General features: G+C 46.8%; 1 protein-coding gene across 3 annotated transcripts in view; it reads left to right on the top strand.

Annotated features, from left to right (window-relative positions):
- The first annotated feature begins 19,942 nt into the window (after nt 1-19,942).
- Nucleotides 19,943-21,918, top strand: part of slc35b3 (solute carrier family 35 member B3) — a 60,358-nt gene continuing 58,382 nt past the window's right edge. Inside the window, exons 1-2 of one of the 3 annotated variants that reach the window (XM_085993610.1) lie at nt 19,943-20,068; nt 21,631-21,886. In XM_085993610.1, the coding sequence (XP_085849736.1) occupies nt 21,692-21,886 (195 nt within the window). In that variant the 5' untranslated portion in view covers nt 19,943-20,068; nt 21,631-21,691. Of the gene's footprint in view, nt 20,069-20,497; nt 20,562-21,630; nt 21,887-21,918 lie in introns of those variants that run through there. The other 2 variants (XM_085993611.1, XM_085993609.1) reach the window with 2 other exon arrangements.

The following is a 21,918-nucleotide window of genomic DNA, read 5'->3' as shown; positions in this document are numbered from 1 at the left end:
GCACCCCATCCACCACCTTAAACATTCACTCCCTCCACCACCGGCGTACCGTGGCTGCAGTGTGTACCATCTACAAGATGCACTGCAGCAACTCACCAAGGCTTCTTCGGCAGCACCTCCCAAACCCACGACCTCTTCCATCTAGAAGGACAAGGGCAGCAGGCGCATGGGAACACCACCACCACCACCTCCAAGTTCCCCTCCAAGTCACACACCATCCTGACTTGGAAGTATATCGCCGATCCTTCATCGTCACTGGGTCAAAATCCTGGAACTCCCTCCCTAACAGCACTGTGGGAGTACTTTCACCACACCGACTGCAGCGGTTCAAGAAGGCGGCTCACCACCACCTTCTCAAGGGCAACTAGGGATGGGCAATAAATGCTGGCCTTGCCAGCGACACCCAGATCCCATAAGCGAATTTTTAAAAAAACACCTCGAACCTGGTTGCATGGACAGTCTAAGTTCAATTATTTTGAAGGGGGATCAGTGCCCTAAAAGGTAACTGGCAAACCTTTTTTGTAATCTTATGTAAGAGTAACTGGATTCCTGCTGTCTCTAGTCATTTGTTAGTCGCACAGCTTACCTTCACACTTGCCGCGATTCTTGTCTTCTTCGCTACCATGTGCAATGGAATGCCACTGATGCAACCAGAAGCAGTTTATTAAAATGAAAGAAAACAGGTCTTTTTTTATTAATAACTCAGGGCATATACTATGGTGTTGTCCATTCTGATACTCATGTTGCCTATCAATAAATATCATATACCATATGGCTTTACACTGTGACATCATATTTGCTACTCTGCATATAAACACATTTGATTTAAGTAATATTCTCAAGGGCCTGGGTTTGGCGATTGGAATAATGGTGAGGTTGTCAGCGCTCACCGTTATGACCGTGTAGACCAGACAGTAACTTCTGGCATCTGCACATGCGCAGTTAAACGTGGAAAGCCGCTGTCAGAGATGCCCCGCTCCTCCACAGGGTGCTATGTAACAGTCCTTGCCAATAGACTCAGCGCTGAAATCACTGCAATGGTATGAAGTTGGGGTACGTACCCACTAGTTCCCCACTGAAGATGACAGAAAAAGTTAGGGCTGGTGCATTCAGGGGTAAGTGAATTTTTAAATGCGTGATAAGTGATAATTACTGCCAACCAAGCTCTCTGACCCTGAAAATTTAGTTATACAAGTGTGGAATTTCATTCCTTCAGAAGTTAATTAGTGTTGGAGATTTTTTTTTAATGTTTTTTTTCCTTTTCTGTCTGTCTCTTATCTCTCTCTCTCTCTCTTAATCCCATCTGTCTTTCCCAATCTTTATTTTGCTTTCTGTACATGATTTAGGTGTAATTCAAATTTCCTCCTTTATACTTCCTGGTTTAGACTCTGCGGGCTGGATTTTATCAATGGAGGCATGTAGGAGGCAGGTTGTAGTCCCGCCTCCATCGAGTTGTGGCCAATCCACTCGATTTTCACTTGATTGACCTTGTTGAGCCCGCCCACCGGGCTCAGCAGGCCAATTAAGGGCCACCCGGCAACAGGTGACGTCACAGATTGACATTTCATCTGTCAAGAGCATTTGACAGATGAAATATCAGCGTTTCACAGCTCTTTGAAGCTGTCAAACACTGACAATCTGTACTCTAAGTTAATTCCTTCCTCTCAGGCTGATTTAGAGATCTCTCCAGAACAGAAAGCCATTCTGCTTTCTGTGCCAGTGAGATGAGGGACTCCCGAGACCTGAAGGAAGGAAGCCTGCATTATTAAATAAAGGTAAGTAAAACTTATTTAAACACTTTACACACAACAAACACACTTACCTCTGCACTCATGCACCCATCACTCACCTGAACACCGGACATCTCGAACCCTCCAAGCCCTTCAGCCCGACGGTCCGCCTCGCTAACTTGGCGTGGTTTGGAGCCGTCAGGAAGCCCACACTTCAGGGATAAAAATAGGGATTAGGCTAAAAACTGCCTGTTAACTACCTGTTACCAGTTCCTTCACCGCTGACTGTAAAATCCGGGCAAATGTTTTGTTCCTTTAACCGAGGTGGAGAAAAGCAACTCTTCACTTCAGTATATGTACCAAAAGGTATGAAAAACAAGAATAACTTGCCGTAAGTTTTCTGATTGTAATGCTAATGGTGATCCATTAAAACAAAGGGGTTACTGTTGGCAATGAAGTCAGAAAAACTGGGCCACTGCCTTGGCATGATGTTAACTAATGACTTAGCACCCTCATCATATAACTAATAAAAATGTTACCTTCAAAACGGGTGCATCAACTGGGCTGCTGTTTTCCTAACAAGTCATAACATTCCTCGTTGTACTGTTATAAAAGTCATGGGGCCTAAATTCCTGGGTTGGGGGAGGACAGAAATCAGGTGTTTTGCGACAAGGACTGAAATTTGGGGTGGAACCTGGAACCGACAAGTTTCAGCCTCATTTGCCATCCATCAGAAATCCAATCTGGGGCATCCCCCCTGCCCTTCCCCACCCCCCCCCCAACATCCTGAGAGCAATTTGAAGGCATGTCATGGGGAATTCCCAGGCGTCCCAAAGAATTCTCACCCCTCTTAGGCCCAGCAGTTCCCACTTCTACTGGGAGCAAGCATGGGTTCCATTGCTGGCCTCATAAAAGCTCCAAAGATGTAAAGAGCAAAGGTTATTGATCCCAGAGGGATCCACTAACTTCTCAATGGGGCGCTGTGGATCCCCTGCTGGGAAAGGCATTTTTTTTCTTATATCTTTGGTTTGTTAAGTGTCTTGAGTTTCCCCCCAATCATGGCGGCACCCTCCATCGCCAAGTCAGGGTGGGCACCTCTGTTGTGCTTCTACCAACATGGGCTAGTCACCCCAAATAGTAAAATGACCCCACCCCCGAGAATTTGGGACGGGGTCACAGCCTGGATAGTCAGCAGGCAAAGGTCCTGACCCGTCGCATTTCCAGCAGCAAAGCTGGAACCCAGCAACATTGACGTCCAGGGATTTAATTACCCATTAATCTAGGCCTGGAGGGAAACTACATGGATCAGGCCTGAGGGCTTGAAGAGCTGGAACAAAGTACTTCCTTTGTAGCACAATCACATTTATACCCTTGCGAGCTCTTCTCCCGAAAAGCTGTGCTGGAAAAGGATATCAGCCATCAGTCTACACCATCAGTCAGACTTCTCCATTCCATCCATTATTTTTTCCATCGCCGTGGCAACGGTATGGGTAATTTCTTAAAGACATGCATAAACTTGGCCGGAGTCAACTTAGAGCCAATTTAAGTAGAACTTCACTTTTCCTTAATACAACAGAGGGAGGCTGATCCACTATATTTTTTCACTATAAAAGTCTTTCATATGTCACCAAAATCTTCAAAAAGCAGTCTTTTGCCAGAGACTAATAACCATTGTGTGTTAACTTGTCTCAGTTAGTAGTACTTGCAACTCTAATGCAAGCAGATTGTGGTTTCAAGTCCATTCCAGAGCTTGAATATGTGAAACTAGGCTGAGAGGACAACACTGAAGGAGTTATAAAAATGTCAAACTGGTTTTCTGGTATGTGCTCCCAGCCTAGTTTCACATATTCAAGCTTTGGAATGGACTTGAAACCACAATCTGCACCAGGAGTGTATTTTAAAAATCAGCCCTTAGAAATTAAGCCAAAGGTGAGGTAACTAATGTTCTTATTCTTTCATGTGGACGTCGCTGGCAAGGCCGGCATTTATTGCCCACCTTTAATTTCCCTTGAGAAGGTGGCGGTGAGCTGCCTTCTTGAACCACTGCAGTCCATATGGTGAAGGTATTCCCACAGTGCTGTTCCAGGAATTTGACCCAGTAACAATGAAGAAACGACGATATATTTTCAAGTCAGGGTGATGTGCCATTTGCAAGAGAATTTCGATATGGAGGTGTTCCCATGCGCCTGCTGCCCTTGTCCTTCTAGGTGATAGAGGTGCGAGTTTGGGCGGTGCTGTCGCAGAAACCTTGGTGAGTTGTTGCAGTGCATCTTGTAGATGGTACACACTGCAGCCACGTTGAGCCGGTGGTGAAGGGAATGAATGTTCAAGGTGGTGGATGGGGTGCCGATCAAGCAGGCTGCTTTATCCTGTTGAGCTTCTTGAGTGTTGTTGGAGCTGCACCCATCGAGGCAAGTGCAGAGTATTCCATCACACTTCTGACTTGTGTCTTGTAGGTGGTGGAAAGGTTTTGGGGAGTCAGGAGGTGAGTCATTCGCCACAGAATACCGAGCCACTGACTGATCTTGTTGCCACAGTATTTATGTGGCTGATCCAGTTAAGTTTCTTGTCAATGGTGACCCCCAGGATGTTGTTGGTGGGGGATTCAACCGTGGTGATGCCACTGAATGTCATGGGGAGGCGGTTGAACTCTATTGTTGGAGATGTTCATTGCCTGGCACTTGTGTGGCGTGAATGTTACCTGCCACTTATCAGCCCAAGCCTGCATGTTGTCTAGGTCTTGCTGCATGTGGGCACTGACTGCTTCATTATCTGAGGAGTTGTGAATGGCACTGAACACTGTGCAATCATCAGCAAACATCCCCACTTCTGACCTTATGATGGAGGGAAGATCATTGATGAAACAGCTGAAGATGGTTGGGCCTAGGACTCTGCCCTGAGGAACTCCTGCAGCGATATCTAGGAGACCCCAGGAGAAGGTTGAGAAGAATTATCCACTTAGCACTTTTGCTGAAAGTGGTTGCAAATGCTTTGTAAAGGAATGAGCCATACCTATTCAGAAAAATACACCATCCTATGAACAGAATTCTGACTTTATTAAAACATGAAAACTGGGTTTAAAAATCTAAAAGCCTAACGACACAAGCTGTAAACAGAATACAGGCTTTTGAGATAAGATTAGTTGTTAACACAAAGCTGTAAACACCATACAAGCTTTTGAGATAAAATCGGTTGTTGGCACTGAAACAATGGCCCTATTGAAGAACCATTGGAGCTTCCAGAAAGTCTGAGCTTTGGGAAGAACACAATACTATAACCCAGTTAAATTGTTTTAAACCAACACTTAGTAAACCGGCACATGAAAGAGTACAATGGTATAATGTTAAGGTGTTATAAACCAACACGTCGGGAAACAGAAACACAGCACATTAAAGAACCATATGCCTTCATAAATATGACATCAAATGAAAGACAGGAGACATAAGTCTGTAATACAACCAATTGAGGTAGCTAGGAAGACAATCAAGTACTCGGTTGAAGTGTTTTTGATTTACATGTTGTAAAAAGATACAAACAGAAGACTTTGTAAATATGACATCAACAGATACACCAAGCAATCACATGGTTTTTGTATTGAACTTGGAACACATAGGAGACTCGAAGTCTGCTTACAACCAGCTAAGGTGATTTAAGAATTGAATAGAAGACCTTCATAAAAATGGCATCAAATAAAAAACTATTGTCATATTGTCTTCATGATAAGTTTTGAACACCTGCACAGCAGGCAGACAGCAAGCTAACAGCTGAATTGACAGTAAGAATAGAAAGAAGTCAACAGAAAGATGACTAGAGATAATTAGCTTACATCAGCAGAAAACTTCAAAGGAGATTCCACTAAAAAAAGGGTATAAAATATAGAATTTTCAAATAGGAAGACAGAAGTCGCTGGAAAGGGCAAGCGATTCTCAGCTTCAGAGAACCACTCTGTAAGCCTACAACTCCTTAAGTCTCAGGTAATCAAGGTATTTGATTTTGGTGGATATCCTGGATTAAGAATAAAAAGTAGAAATGTAAAAATGTAACAAAGTTAAGATTTGAGAACAAGGATCTCTGAGAATAAAAATTGTAAGCTATTTGTTTTTGAACTGTTAATGTTGTGACTGAATCACCAGCTGTTAACTACATGTCGGTTCTTTAATAAATTTATATATTTTTAGAATTGTCTCACATAGTACTTCTGTATCAAACTCGCGAACTCAATCTCTGTACACGCTTTGGTAAGGAGTTGCAGAATTCTGGAGGAGTTTTCCGGACCCTCATAATATCCGGAAGGTTACAGTCTAGTTAAACTTATTAAAAGTGCTATCTGGAGGACGGTAACATCTTCAAGTCGTTCCTTTCCTTTAGGGAGAGATAGTCTGGACCTTTAGACCCAATTAAGCGTCTTATAGGATTCGGCTATCTCTAACTTTAGTTGAAGGTGAACATCTGGGGAATACGCCTGATCTGGGGTAGCCCGAAAAATGCTAGGACTAGTAATAATCCCTTCAGCTTCAGCCTTGTCTTTTGCACCGTGTGCTAAGCTCTGCCATAATTGAGGATGGGGATATTCATGGAGCCTCCTCCTCCCGTTAGTTTAATTGCCCACCATCATTCATGACTGGATGTGGCAGGACTGCAGAGCTTTGATCTGATCCGTTGGTTGTGGGATCACTCAGCCCTGTCTATAGCATGCTGCTTCCGCTGTTTAGCATACATGTAGTCCTGTGTTGCAGCTTCCCCAGGTTGGTACCTCATTTGCAGATATGCTTGGTGCTGCTCCTGACATGCTCTTCTACACTCTTCATTGAACCAGAGTTGGTCACCTGGCTTGATGGGGATGGTAGAGTGAGGGATATGCCGGGCCATAAGGTTACAGATTGTGGTGGAATACAATTTTGCTGCTGCTGATGGCCCACAGTGCCTCATGGATTTGAGCTAAATCTGTTCTGAATCTATCCCATTTAGCATGGTGGTAGTGCCACACAACTTAGTATGAAGACGGGAGTTGGTTTCCACAAGGACTGTGCAATTGTCATTCCTCCCAGTACTGTCATGGACAGAGGTATCTGCGACAGGTAGATTGGTGAGGATTAGATGAAGTAGGCTTTTCCTTCATGTTGATTCTCTCACCACCTGCCCACAGGCCAGCCCAGTCTGACAGGGATGTCCTTCAGGACTCAGCCAACTCAGTCAGTAGTGGTGCTGCCGAGCCACTCTTGGTGATGGACATTGAAGTCCCCCACCCAGAGTCTATGCTCTTGCGACCATCAGTGCTTCTTCCAAGTGGTGTTCAACATGGAGGAATACAGATTCATCAGCTGAGGGAGGGTGGTAGGTGGTAATCAGCATGAGGTTTCCTTGCCCTTGCTTGACCTGATGTCATGAGACTTCATGGAGTCCAGAGTCAATGTTGAGGACCCCCAAGGCCACTCCTTCACAACTGTATACCACTGTTCCACCACCTCTACTGGGTCTGTTCTGCCAGTTGGACAGGACATACCTGATGGTGATGAAAGTGTCTAGGATGTTGGCTGATAGATATGATACTGGAAGTATAACTATGTCAGGCTGTTGCTTGACTAGTCTATGGGGCTGCTCTCCCAATTTTGGCACAAGTCACCAGATGTTAGTGAGGAGGACTTTGCAGGGTCGAGTGGGCAGGCTGTGCCTTTGTCGTGTCCGAATCCGATGCCTAAATCGATACCGATGGCCCCTCCGGTTTTATTCTTATTGTACTTTATGGTAGATGTTTGATACAGGAAACTTTGTGCTATCCGGCACTGACAGGACCGAGCTGTTGCCGTCCCATCAAAACTGCCGGACAAACCAGCGCTAATGTTGAAACATACGGAGATTTTGAGCTCCGTATCTGGCAACAAACCCTGTTGCTTAGCTTCTAAACAGTCGGCCGTACCTTGCAAGCGTCTCTGTAGCTTAGCAACAGCTTCAGCGAGACCTTGCAGAGCCTGACTGGTGAAAAAAAAGCAACGAAGAGAAAAAAAACCTAACGAAACGGCTCCTGATTTTTGCCGGTGGCTCGAGCATTCCGGACAGTTAACCTCCGGATAAACCAAAGTTTCCTGTACAACTAAGTGACTTGCTAGGCCATTTCAGAGGGAAGTTAAGAGTCAACCATATAGTTGTGTGTCTGGAGTCACATATTTGGTCCATAATTTCCTGTCATATCCCTTTCTTGTACAAAGCTTTAATATCTACCACCACCTCATCATTTGGTATGATTCCTGTCTCCAAATATTTTTGGAAAATCATGGTTGCTGCTTCTGTTATCGCCTCCCCAGCTTAGAATTATAGAATGTGTACCCAAATCCAGGCCATTAATATATATCAAAAAGAGCTGTGGTCCTAATACTGACCACTGGGGAACACCATTGTATACCTCCCTCCATTCTGAAAAACAACCGTTCACCACTACTTTCTGTTTCCTGCCACTTCGCCAATTTTGCATTCAAGCTGCCACTGCACCTTTAATCCCATGGGGGGAGAAATTTGTGTGGTTTGCGCCACACGTTAGCACTGCAAGATGGCGCTAAAATGTTGTTGAGAAATTTAATGCCATTTGATGCCGGTTCCAGCACTGCATGCCATATCGATGTTCCTGGTAGCACTACCACTGAACGCGATCTCTGGGGACCTCGCCATCACAGAGATTGTGAAATCAGTGAGTGTGCAACACTCACTTGACGCCCAATATCCCAACTTTGTTACAGCCAATGAACTTGCCAGCTGGAGAAAACAACGACAGCTTCAGGTGGTGTGCAGCAGCAGGAAGCCGGCTCCATCGACGCTATCTAAAGGGATCATCACCAATCACTCGGACCTGACAGATTTCTGAAGTTTGAGTGGCTGTGTGCTATTTCCTGCTACTGGAAGAGTTTTCTTTATTCATTTCAAGGTTCTTTGGTATCAGGGAGTGTTGTGGCAAGTACAAAACTCCATAATTAATTCTGAAAAGCTTCAACCTACAACACTTGCTAAAAGTCCTGGGGGCTGTACTGGCAGTGGACCTCGCCCTCCAGGATCTATGGCAGAGGGAGCGGAGGCAGCAAGACAATCGGCCTTTCAGATGTGCTGTCCGTGACCGGCTCATCAGACCCCGATTCGCATGAATGAAACCCCAGATCCCCGTAGCTCACCACATCCCCATCAAACAATCCCTGTCTCATGGTGTATCACAGCGTCCTCCTGGGCGTAAAGGTGAAATGAGACAGACCACAAAATATTCCAAACACAATTAATAAATTTATCTATAAACACATCACACAGATCACATGTATTCTAATAACTAATGATCCTTGTGCCTACCACAGTTGAATAGCTGTCACTGTGTGCAAGGTGCGAGATCTGGGTGTGAGTGTTGCTAGGTAGAGATTGTTGGTGGGTGAGTGGTGGGGTTGTGATGCATTGAGCAGTGTGTGAAGCTTGTGGTACAGATGATGGTATGTAGCATTTGTTGAAGCCTTCACTCATACTGACTACCCGTGTGAGCTCATTAAACTTCTTCCTGCACTGTGTGTGGGTCCTGGGGATCACACCGTGACATGGTGTGCCACCTCCCTTCACATAGTCCGGCAGACTTGTGGTGAGGGCTTCCTGCCAGTTGACGGGTACAGGACCGCCCGCCTTCTCTCCACTGCTAAAACCAATGCCACCAAAGCTTCATCGGAAAACCTCCGGACTCTCTCCCTGGGGTGGTGATATTGGTCCATCTTTTCAGTGTAATGCCAATGAGCTTGAGCTTTTAGACTAGAATGATGACTGCAATCATTTTAATGAGGAGTGAGGACAAATTTTGCGTGCAGCCTGGACGATTTCCATCTGGCGCTACTTAACTATTTTTAGTCTAAACACTGCCCATTTCTTGGCTATAACGAATTTTACGAACAAGTCTATTATGTGGTACTTTTATTTTATTTGTTCCTGGGATGTGGGTGTCGCTGGCAAGGCCAGCATTTATTGCCCATCCCTAATTGCCCTTGAGAAGGTGGTGGTGAGCTGCCTTCTTGAATTGCTGCAGTCTGTGTGGTGAAGTTACTCCCAAAGTGCTGTTAGGTAGGGAGTTCCAGGATTTTGACCCAGCAACGATGAAGGAAAGGCGATATACTTCCAAGTCAGGATGGTGTGTGACTTGGAGGGGAACTTGCAGGTGATCGTGTTCCCATGCGCCTGCTGCCCTTTTAGGTGGTAGAGGTCGCAGGTTTGGGAGGTGCTGCCGAAGAAGCCTTGGTGAGTTGCTGCAGTGCATCTTGTAGATGGTACACACTGCAGCCACAGTATGCCGGTGGTGGAGGGAGTGAATGTTTAAGGTGGTCGATAAGGTGCCAATCAAGCGGGCTGCTTTGTCCTGGATGGTGTCGAGTTTCTTGAGTGTTGTTGGAGCGGTACTCATCCAGGCAAGTGGAGAGTATTCCATCACACTCCTTACTTGTGCCTTGTAGATGGTGGAAAGGCTTTGGGGAATCAGGAGGTGAGATACTCGCCACAGAATACCCAGCCTCTGACCTGCTCTTGTTACGACAGTATTTATGTGGCTGGTCCAGTTAAGTTTCTGGTCAATGGTGACCTCCAGAATGTTGATGGTAGGGGATTCGGTGATGGTAATGCTGTTGAATACCATGGGGCAGTGGTTTCTTGGCACTTGCGTGACAGGAACGTTACTTGCCACTTATCAGCCCAAAACAGAATATCGTCCAGATCTTGCGGCATGCGGGAGTTGCGAATGAAAATGAACACTGTGCAATCATCAGCGAGCATCCCCACATCTGACCTTATGATGGAGGGAAGGTGATTGATGAAGCAACTGAAGATGGTTGAGCATAGGATACTGCCCTGAGGAACTCGTGCATCAATGTCCTGGGGCTATGAGGATTGGTCTCCAACAACCACAACCATCTTCTTTTGTGCTAGGTATGATTCAAGCCAGTGGAGAGTTTTCCCCCTGATTACCATTGATTTCAATTGTACTAGGGCTCCTTGAAGCCACACTTAGTCAAATGCTGCCTTGATGTCAAAGGCCGTCACTCTCACGTCACCTCTGGAATTCAGCTCCTTTGTCCATGTTGGGTCTAAGGCTGTATTGAAGTCTAGAGCCCAGTGGTCATGGTGGAAACTAAATTGAGCATCAGTGAGCAGGTTATAGAAATATAGAATAGTTACAGCAAGGAAGGAGGCCATTTGGCCCGATGAGCCTCTGCAAAAGCACTTCAGCTAGTCCCACTCCCCCGCCCTTTCCCCATAGCCCTGCAAATTTTTTTCCTTCAGGTACTTATCCAACTCTCTTTTGAAAGCCATCATTGAGTCTGCCTCCACCACCCTTTCAGGCATTGCATTCCAGATCATAACCACTCGCTGAGTTAAAAAGGTTTTCCTCATGTCACCTTTGATTCTTCTGCCAATCACCTTAAATCTGTGTCCTCTGGTTCTCGACCCTTCTGCCAATGGGAACAGTTTCTCTCTATCTACTCTGTCCAGGCCCCTCATGATTTTGAACACCTCTATCAAATCTCCTCTCAATCTTCTCAATCAAAAAACTCGATCAAGTTGGTTAAACACGATTTGCCTATAACAAATCCATACTGGCTTTCCTATAGCATGCTGCTTCCGCTTTTTAGCATGCATGTAGTCCTGTGTTGCAGCTTCCCCAGGCTGGCACCTCATTTTTAGGTACGCCTGGTGCTGTTCCTGGCATGCTCTTCTACACTCCTTATTGAACTAGGGTTGGTCCTCTGGCATGATGGTAATGGTAGAGTGAATGATATGCCAGGCCATGAGGTTACAGATTGTGGTGGAATACAATTCTGCTGCTGCTGATGGCCCACAGCGTCTCATGGATGCCCAGTTTTGAGCTGTTCTGAACCTATCCCATTTAGCACGGTGGTAGTGCCACACAACACGATGGAGAGTGTCCTCAGTGTGAAGACGGGACTTTGTCTCCACAATGACTGTGCGGTGGTCACTGCTACCTATACCATCATGGACAGATGCATCTGCGACAGGTAGATTGGTGAGGACGAGGTCAAGTAGGTTTGTCCCTCGTGTTGGTTCCCAGACTGGCAGCTATGTCCTTCAGGACTCGGAAGGCCAATGAAGGCCAAACCTATGTTTCTTCCATTATTACTAATAACATTGGGCCAGAAATTCCAGGCCAGAAGCGTGAGTACGGTCGGCTTACTCACGCTTCTGGCCGTTGGAAATGCCGGCGTTCAGCATGAACAGCGCATGCGGGGAACGCCGGCATTTCCAGACCTCGAGCGCGTGCGACTGCACAGGCAGCGCTTGCGCAGTGAACTTCGTGGATTTCATTCATGAAATCCGTGAGGGTAAGTCCTTAGAAGTTACACGTGAAAAAAGCAAGTGTAAAGTTGTTCATTGGCTGCGGAGGAAGATATATTTTATCGTGGAGCTTTTGAAATGCAATATTTTTGTTTGGGAAAGGGAGGGAAGTTATTTTAAGAAATTTTAAGTAAGTTTTAAAGTTTAAATTTTTTTTTTAAAAGGGTTTTCAGAACGGTAGGTAGAAGGAGCAATTGTGGCTGTGTGAATGGAATGTGAGAATGAGTTATGTATGTATGTCCACATATATTCCTTTACGTATATGTATGTATGTTTTATATTCCTTTACTAATGTGTATGAATGTATGTTTTTAATTATGATTTTCCAATAAGTTACTTTCTCTGAAAGTCATAATTAAATAATACATTCATACACATAAATAAAGGAATATATACATAACACGCAAAGGAATATATACAGACATACATACTTTCAGAAGCTCCACGATAAGAAATATCTTCCTCCGCAGCTTGTGGAGCAACTGTACCCATGCTTTTTTCATGTGTAAGTTGTAATGACTGGACCTCACTGAAAGCATTAATGAAAGTGGCGAATTATACTGCGCACGCGCTGCCTGTGCAGTCGCACACGTTCTGCCTCTGAACCCCTTCGTTCAGAGGACAGGAAATGCCGGTTTTCCCCACATGCACTGTGAATGCTGAAAACCGGCATTTCATCCGGCCAGATGCGTAAGTACCCCGACCGTACTAGCGCATTTGGAAGGGAATTACTGGGCCAACATTTTACATGTCAATAAAATAAAAAATTTAACAATTGCACGACTTGCCCCCTCGCATCTGCGACTGAGGGCCCAAGGAGGTGCATTGCGCAAGAGGTCATCATCGTACGTATCCTCACACTGTTCCCTTTGGGGAACTGTATGAAGTGGTGGAAGGATTTATGGCCGTGATTAACGCTCATTCCATGACCGTAACCATCTTTGAACCAGCCATTAGGGTGGTTAGTCCTATGGCAGGAGGGTTTTACGGGCTCCCACAACCCATCTGAGAGGGGGGGGGGCCACCAACACCCACGGACGCAAGCATCCCGCTGGATGTCCACCCAGAATTTAAAGTTGGAGCTCCGACTCCACTTGCCGGGACTGTCTGGAGTGGGGTTCAAAACCCTACTCCTTCTGGCCCAGCGGCGGGGATGCTTACTGCTACGCAAAAGGCCCACTCCGCACAAAAGGTGACACCCATACGTTTCCTGCGCCTTTTCCCTCCCCGTGACTGGAGCCCTATGCTGCCATTTCACGTTGCTAATTGGATTGGGCCTTTGTCATAGCGGTAGGATCCCCGCCGCTGGGCCAGATCAGGGTAGGGTTTCGAACCCCGCTCCAGACAGTCCCGGCAAGTGGAGTCGGAGCTCCGGCTCTAAATTCTGGGTTGACATCCAGTGGGATATTTGCGTCCGTGGGTGTGGGTGGCCCCCCCTCCTTGTATAGCTTGTGGGAGCCCGTAAAACCCTCCCGCCATAGGACCAGCCGCCCTAATGGCTGGTTCAAAGATGGTTACGGTCACGGAATGAGCGTTAATCATGGCCATAAATCCTTCCACCACTTCATACAGTTCCCCAAAGGGAACAGTGTGAAGACACGTATGACGACGACATTGCTAAATAAATAAATGGAATTTAAAAAATTCTTTTAGGGCTTTTAAAAGTCTTTAAATTGCTTTAATTCTCTTTAAAACTACTTCAGATTACTCAAAATAATGTAAACATTTTAAAAAGTTTATAAAAGTTACCAAAATCTTCAAAAAACTTCCAAAAACCTATTTAAACTGCTGCTTTGCATGTAAAAATCCTTAGCAGCTTGACAGAAACATTGGGGGCGTGTCCAGTGAAACTGAGACCTCAAGGGGCGTGTCTCACTTACACTGCACGCTCCTGGCTTCGCGCCGGCTGCACTCCTGGGCGGCGTGACGTCATACGCTGCCCGGGAATGTGCTTTCTATTTCTGCAAGTTCAGGCGTCCCAGAAGCTGATCGGCACGAGCACGGGGTAAGTGCAAATACGGGGCTTGCACGCGCTGCAAGCCCCGTTCTGGAATTTCTGGGCCCATATTATAATGTTATGGTTGGAATTGGCGTTCATTTAACAGAACTGCTTGCAAAGATAATTAAAAGTTAATTAGTATAAAGGACATATAATAGAAGGAATTTTTGGGAGTTAAGGTACAATCCCTCAGGATGGAATAGTCTGTTAGATTAAGGGGAGATAGTTTGGATAGCAGCTGGTTGGGGCTTGGGGCTTGGGGCCTCTGATTTAATGGCCCAAAGCTGTGCCTGGTACACGCACTGGCTGCACCAGGGGGGACAAGACAGGATGAGATAAGAGACTATTGTATTGGAAGGAAAGGGCCGGATGAGATAAGGGAAGAGTCCTTCACATGCTGTAAGGCCATGATTGGTCAAGTACAGAAAGCATGTTTAATGATTATGAAGACCCCTTGAGTGAGGGTCTTCATCTGTAAGTTTAGACAAAGAATTCAACATGCCATTGGGCGCCTTGTTTTAAGGGGAACCTCTATAGGTTAAACGGTCCTGCCCATATCCTACCTCAGGCCCACCCCTAAAAAGAGAATAAAAGGAAGAACTAAAGAACTTTTAGCTCAGACCGTGGAGTGAGGGGCTCCCAAGAGTGGAAACGGTGGCCTAACACTCTTCAGAGAGTGGACCCATGCTGACCCTAGTCTAACACTCTTGGGTAGTTCAGAGAGAGAAAGAGTAAGACAAGAAGGAGAATGATTAAGAAGAGTTGTTTGCGCACACTAGCCGTCTGTCTGATCGGGTTAGGTACCAGCTGCTTGTCACGGTCGTATGTTTTTGCTGTATTACTAGTGTGTTGTATTCTGTCTTAAACTCCGATTAAACACAATATACCCGCTGTCATGAATCTTACCATTCATGTAGAAATGACTCATGAGATAACACTGGGCGGCCAGCTGGTGACGCCGTCCAAGGAAAGTATAAATACTCAGGCGTGGGCCCAGCTTGCTCAGGACGTTTTTGTAACCAGGAACTATTGATATAACTAGAACTCATGGTTGTGAAACACTTGATTAAAGCCTTGTTTTATACTCAAACTAAGTGTTTAGTAGTTTTCTTACGTCAGTTTAATCAACTGTGTATCGGCTCCACACTCTGAGTGATTTTGGGAACAGCCAGCTATGACTTCAACTGTAGAAGGGAACTCTGACGTAGTAATCAATCCATCATGGACAAACTACTCAGACCCGCCCGTCTTGACCTGGACCCGAATTCACCTACAACTGCTAAGGTATGGAAACACTGATATCGTACCTTCAGCAACTTCCTCAGGGTGTGTGGTCGAGAATGTTCCTGATAAATCAGAGATACTTGCCAATTATGTATCTCCTCGTGTGTTTGACTATATCGAAGACTGTGTAGACTATGACTCCACTATCCTAATATTACAGCGACTATATGTTAAGGCCCCAAATGAAATTTTTGCTCGGCATCTACTGGCCACAACTTGACAACAACTCGGGGAATCACTTGACGAATTCCTTCAAAGGCTTCGCAGGCTCAGCAAGGATTGTAATCTTAATGTCACAGCTGAGCAGTACCAGGAGGAGTTAATTCGTGATTCCTTTATTAATGGGATTGCATCTCCCTTCATATGCCAGCGTCTGTTGGAGAATAAAACCCTCGAGTTACAGGCTGCCTATGACCAAGCATGTTCTCTGGACTTAGCAAAGAGGAATGCAGGTACCTATCTTTTACCCTGTGCACGGGCTGCTGCTATCACTTTTAGTGACTCCTTCGATAGGCCTCGGGCGGAAGCCCTCCCTGATGATGACTTTAACCTAGCGGATGACAACCCCACCCTAGAAGCCTTCCCTGATGACGACCCTGCCCTAGCGGCATTGTGGCAATCTGGAAGGAAGTGTTTCTTCTGTAGAGGTGTATTCCACTATAGGAAATGTTGTCCTGCTCGTAATGCAATCTGCAATCATTGCAGTAAGAAAGGTCACTTTTCTAAGGTATGCCAGTCAAGAGCCTCTGTTAGTAAGAAAGGCCACTTTTCTAAGGTATACCGGTCGAGAGCCCGTTAGTTTTGCAGCTACTATCTATAAAACTGCTCCTCCCCCAAGAGCCACTACTAAGGTTACAGCTGTCAAGAGTAAAACTGCTACTCCTCCCATCACAGCTGTTTTTCCCCAAAGCCTGTCCCATGCAGCCATGAAGGTTTCGGGAAATGGACACATTTTGAGTGCACTAATCGGCTCATGCAGCTCTGACAGCTTCATTAGTGAGCGGGCTGTCATTAAGTTAAAACTGCATATTTACCCCTCAGACAGGGAAATTGCAATGGCTCTGACAACACTGACCACGAACTCTTCCGGCTTTTGTCTTGTCAACCTTATTCTCAATGGCCGCACTTATTTCTCCACCCAGCTCAGTGTGCTCAAGAACCTATGCAGTGATGTGCTCCTGGGACAGGATTTCCAGAAACAACACAAAAGACTCACTTTTGAGTTTGGAGGGTCAAAGCCGGAGCTTACTATTTCCAAAGTACCGTTTTGTGCGCTTTCGGCGGCGTCTCTCGACGAGCCCTCCTTGTTTGCCAATCTTTCCCCCCGATGTAAGCCCGTATTCATTAAATCACGATGTTTCAGCCAAGATGATCAATCCTTTATCGAGGCAGAAATCTCTCGCCTTCTAGCTGATGGTATTATTGAGCCATGTTCATCTTCCTGGCGGGCTCAAATCGTCATTGTTAAAAATCCTCTGAAGCAACACAAGAAACGTCTTTGCATCAGTTACTCGCAAACTATTAATCAGTATACCGACCTGGATGCCTACCCACTACCACACATCGATGACATGGTCAATAACCTTGCCAACTACAAGGTATTTTCAACTTTTGACTTAGAGCGCATACCATCAAGCACTGTTAAAGGACTCTGACAAAAAGTATACGGCCTTTAAGGCCAATGGTCGGCTTTACCAGTTTTGTCACCTTCCATTTGGGGTTACCAATGGGATGGCCGTCATTCAACAGGCAATGGACAGCCTAGTCAAACAGGAGAACTTAACAGACACTTTTTCATATCTGGATACTATCACCATTGCTGGACATGACCAGAAGGAGCATGATGCCAATCTCCAGTAATTTTTTGACGTTCTCCGTCGTCGCAACTTAACCTTAAATGAGTCCAAATCTGTGAAATCAGTACCATCAGTCAACATCCTTGGCTACTGGGTGGGCAATGGTGTCATCAAACTGGATCCGGAGTGACTTTGCCCGCTTCAGGAGCTTCCTCCTCCAACAAATCTCGGCTCTCTTCATTGGGCACTCGGCATGTTCACCTATTATGCGAAGTGGATACCCCACTTCTCCGACAAGATCCAGCCCCTGCTACTTGCAAAGTCATTTCCGTTGGAGGCAACGGCTATTTCAGCTTTCAACCTCCTCAAGCGACAACTGGAAAAAGTCACGCTTCGTTCCATCGATGAAAATCTCCCTTTCGTGGTCGAGTGCAATGCATCAGATGTGGCGATCTCGGCTACCTTGAATCAAGGTGGTCGACCCGCTGCATTTCTGTCCAGAACTTTGCAGGGTAGCGAGCTCCATTATCCTCCTGTCGAGAAGGAGGCTACAGCCATCATCGAAGCTGTACGTAAATGGAGTCATTTTCTCGCTCGTCGCCATTTCATGCTTATAACCGATCAGCGCTCTGTGGCCTTTATGCTGGATAACCGGAAACGCACTAAGATCAAGAATAACAAAATACAGCTCTGGAGGATGGAATTGGCCGCCTTTGACTACACCATACACTATCAACCCAGCAAAGAGAATGTGGCCCTGGATACCCCTCATGCATGCATTCTGCTCTTCCATGTCAACTTCGACTCTTGCGGATCTTCATACTGACTTGTGCCATCCTGGCGTTACCCGTATGTCGCACTTTGTGCGATCTAAAAATCTCCCATTTTCTACGGAAGACGCGAAAAGAACATGCTCCACTTGTAGAATTTGCGCAGAATTAAAACCGCAATTCTTCCGTCCGTCGGATGGCTCGCTCATACACGCTATACAGCCTATGCAGCGACTCAGCATTGACTTTAAAGGGCCATTTCCTTCCTCAACGCGAAACACCTACTTGCTCACTATGGTGGACGAATATTCACGCTTTCCCTTTGCTTTCCCCTGTCCCAATATGCTTACTTCCACAGTGATCAAATGCCTCGATCAGGTCTTTTCCCTTTGCGGTACGGCCAATTTCATCCACGCTGATCGGAGTGCCTCTTTCATGTCAAGCGAACTCAACAGTTATCTTTCCCAACGGGGAATCGCCACAAGTAAAACGACACCATATCATCTTATCGGTAACGGGCAGGTTAAGAGATACAACACTATCATTTGGAATGCTGTTCATCTTGCACTGAGGTCACGCAACCTACCAGACCAGCAGTGGGAAACTGTGCTCCCTGACGCGTTGCATTCCATCAGGCCTCTTCTTTCTACATCCACCAATGTCACTCCTCATGAACGATTCTTCGGGTTCCAGCGTTGCTCCACTCATGGGACGTCCCTACCATCATGGTTGGCATCTCCCGGCCCCGTGCTGCTCCGAAGATTCGTCCGATCTTCTAAGAATGATCCCCTCGTCGACGAGGTGGAACTAACAGACGTTAATCCCACATACGCGCACGTGCTGATGGCCGGGAGTCTACAGTTTCACTCCAAGATCTGGCTCCCTGTCCAACCGGTCCCACGGACCCAACCGATAGAGGAATCCATAGTAATGATGCCGCACTCTGCGCTCCTTTGAGGATGACGCCCTACCCGGGACATCAAGGGATCTGCCGGCTACTCTGCCAGATCAACTTGGGGAGCAGAGCGCTCCCCACGGGATGGCCACCCGATACCAGGACGCCAGTCAATCTCCAGCTACCGAGCAAGATGAAGCCAGCTCTGCGCGTGTGGGGACCCGCACCCGGAGTCACGATCTCCCCAGTCCCCCTCAGGCCGATCAAGGCGACACGGGCCCTGTCAATCTACCGGTACGAACCAAGCGACCCAGGGGCCAAGACACGGTCCGAGGAGACGTGCCTTCCAGCCACAAACAGAGATCTAAAAGACTGCGGCTCGTCGTGGTCCGTCTAATCCACTAAAAGGAAGTCGTCGGACTTCCAAATTTTTCGGGCGGGAAGAATGTCATGAATCTTACCATTCATATAGAAATGACTCATGAGATAACACTGGGCGGCCAGCTGGTGGCGCCGTCCAAGGAAAGTATAAATACTCGGGCGTGGGCCCAGCGTGCTCAGGACATTTTTGTAACCAGGAAGTAGTGATGTAACTAGAAACTCATGGTTGTGAAACAGTTGATTAAAGCCTTGTTTTATACTCCAACCAAGTGCTCAGTAGTTTTCTTACATCACCCACCACCATATTGGTTTGCACTGGATCCTGATTATTTGAAAGACTAGAGATGAGTTAATCTGTACAGGGTGGGCGAAGTGGGCAACGCCCAGGGCGCCGTTGTCACGGGGGCAAAAGATGACATGGTGGGAAACCCTGAAACAATGGCTAAAAAAAAGTTTATTCGGTCTTTTTTTTTTACAGATCATAAACGGCAGTTCGAGCAGCAAATTGCTCTGTAATCAGATTGAGCACAACCTCCCTCACTCCCCTTCCCCAAACCTTTGAATAGGGAGTTCCCAGAGTGGACTGCCAGTTTGTTTGAATGACAACCACAGGCAGAACGATCAGCGCTCCCATCGGGAATGTGGATCAGGCGAGTAAGCGAATGAGCGGCGACTGGTGGCAGGCTCGGAGCGAGCCGGGAGGCGGGAGCGGACAGCAGCAGCCACATGTGTACCGCAGAGTGGGCTGGCTGTCTCACCTGAGGGGGGGAGCACGCATGGAGGAGCGCTGAGAGCGGCATGAAAATCGCCAGGTAGACCTGCAGTTACCAAGGCTGGTGGTGGGCGCCAGGTGAGTTCAGGTAGGCTTCTAAATAATCCAATCAATCCGTAAAATAAACAAAAGAACCTCTGTGTTTAATGCACAGACTTTTATTGAGCCTTGTTCAAGACAGGGGTGTTAATATTGGAAGTGAGTCACTGTTTACTTTTAGTCATAGGTGAAATTTCCCTAGAGAATGCCAACCTATCAGCAGGTTGACTTTGTTTTTAATGGAGGGAAGAGGGTTTAGATATTTAAAAATGAGGTTTCTTTTCACTAATACTACTACACACTTAAACTCAAAAAAAGCACCAAAATACAAGTTCACCCAGGGTTCTCGCTTTGATTACTGGCAATTTATCTCAACCCTCTCAAGTAACCCTGAGTTTAATTATCAACCCAGACCAACCCACTAAAAAGCTCATGTTTCAGGAAGTTGACAAAACAACTTGATGTTGAAAGCAGACGTTCTCAGAAAAGCTGATTCAGCAACGAATAGTTAGACAAGGGATGACTGAGACTGAGACTCACAGGTACTAAGATGATGTTAATGCAGTCATCAACTATTTTGATAACTGAACTATAAAGTAGTGACTTTTGTACATTTTTATATTGCATTAGTGGATCTCCTTTGCACAGTTCAAAAGTTCAGAGAATGAGCTGTTTTATGGCAACAGGGGTATTATACCATGTAACATGAAACTGATTTACAGTAGATAAGTCAAATTGCATTTTTATTGCATTAATTCTACTGGTATTTTGGAAATTGAATTCAGTGGTTCTGTCCGTTTTTCCTTGAAAATTGTAAATCAGTGGCCGATCGTGTGTTCCTTACCAATGTACTGAAGTTTTGTCTCTGAGACTTCGGGAATCTGGCAGCACTGGGCAGGTGCGCCCTGTGTCGGGCAGCACTGGGATAACTTTGGGTCCAGTAGTACTGGCCGGCAGTCAGGGTTTGACAGGACCAGCGGCCGGGTAGCTCAAAAGTTCGAGCAGCTCTGGCACCGGCGCCATTCGCGATGCTGAATTCAATTGTGAACGTGGAATGCGCCGTATTTGAAGTACAGTATAAAGCGGGACTGCCCGGTGGAAGGGGTGTGTGGGGAAGGAGACGAGGAGGAGGAGGAGGGCGCAAGGGTGACAGCCCTCAGGGTGCTTCAGTGCGCCTGCGCCCTGGATCACGTGGGAGTGGACGTGCCAGGAACACGTCATCAACAGCGTCGGCTCGTTCGTGCTCTAGTTCATGCGCAGTGGCTCCGTTCCCCACCCCGTTGACGCAGGCGCAGTGGCTCCGTTCCCCTCCCCGTTGACGCAGGCGCGATGGCTCCGCTCCCCTCCCGGTTGACGCAGGCGCAGAGTCGCGCGCATGCGCAGGAGCAGTGGCGTTTCCGTGGCGATGACAGTTGGCAGGTTGGGGGGGAGGGGATTGGGGCCTACCGTGGATTTTGGGGAGCTCATTGCGGAGGGCCGACCCATGGCACCCGAGACACGCATACAGTAAATAATAACAGTAATAACCGCAGATGACATTAAAGTGGAGGATGAGGCGCTAGCGGGTCTGGGCGCCGCACACTGACTCTTGCGGTTGTGTGTTTGGTGCAGCGCCGAGCCCGCGGGCCGCCGCGGCGGCTGGTGGCAGCGCCTGGCCGACTCGGTGGAGGAAATGAGCGGCTCCGGCTCTAGGAAATACATCTCCATCAGCGTGCCCGACAAACCCGACTCCATGTCCCCGCACATCAAGTCGGCGGAGGAACTGCGGGTGATCGGCTTCAACCTGACCGACTTCTCCAGGACCGTGCAGTTCCTCATCTGTGTGGCCGGGGTCTTCGTCTTCTATCTCATCTATGGATACCTGCAGGTCAGTCACAAGCCTGAGAAACACTTGCAGTT

The sequence above is a fragment of the Somniosus microcephalus genome, chromosome 7 (assembly GCF_052327205.1).
Source record: "Somniosus microcephalus isolate GS21.2 chromosome 7, FLI_Smic_1.0, whole genome shotgun sequence".
NCBI lineage: Eukaryota > Metazoa > Chordata > Chondrichthyes > Squaliformes > Somniosidae > Somniosus > Somniosus microcephalus.
Note: the sequence above shows the minus strand (reverse complement) of the source record. Positions and strands in the feature narration are given on the sequence as shown.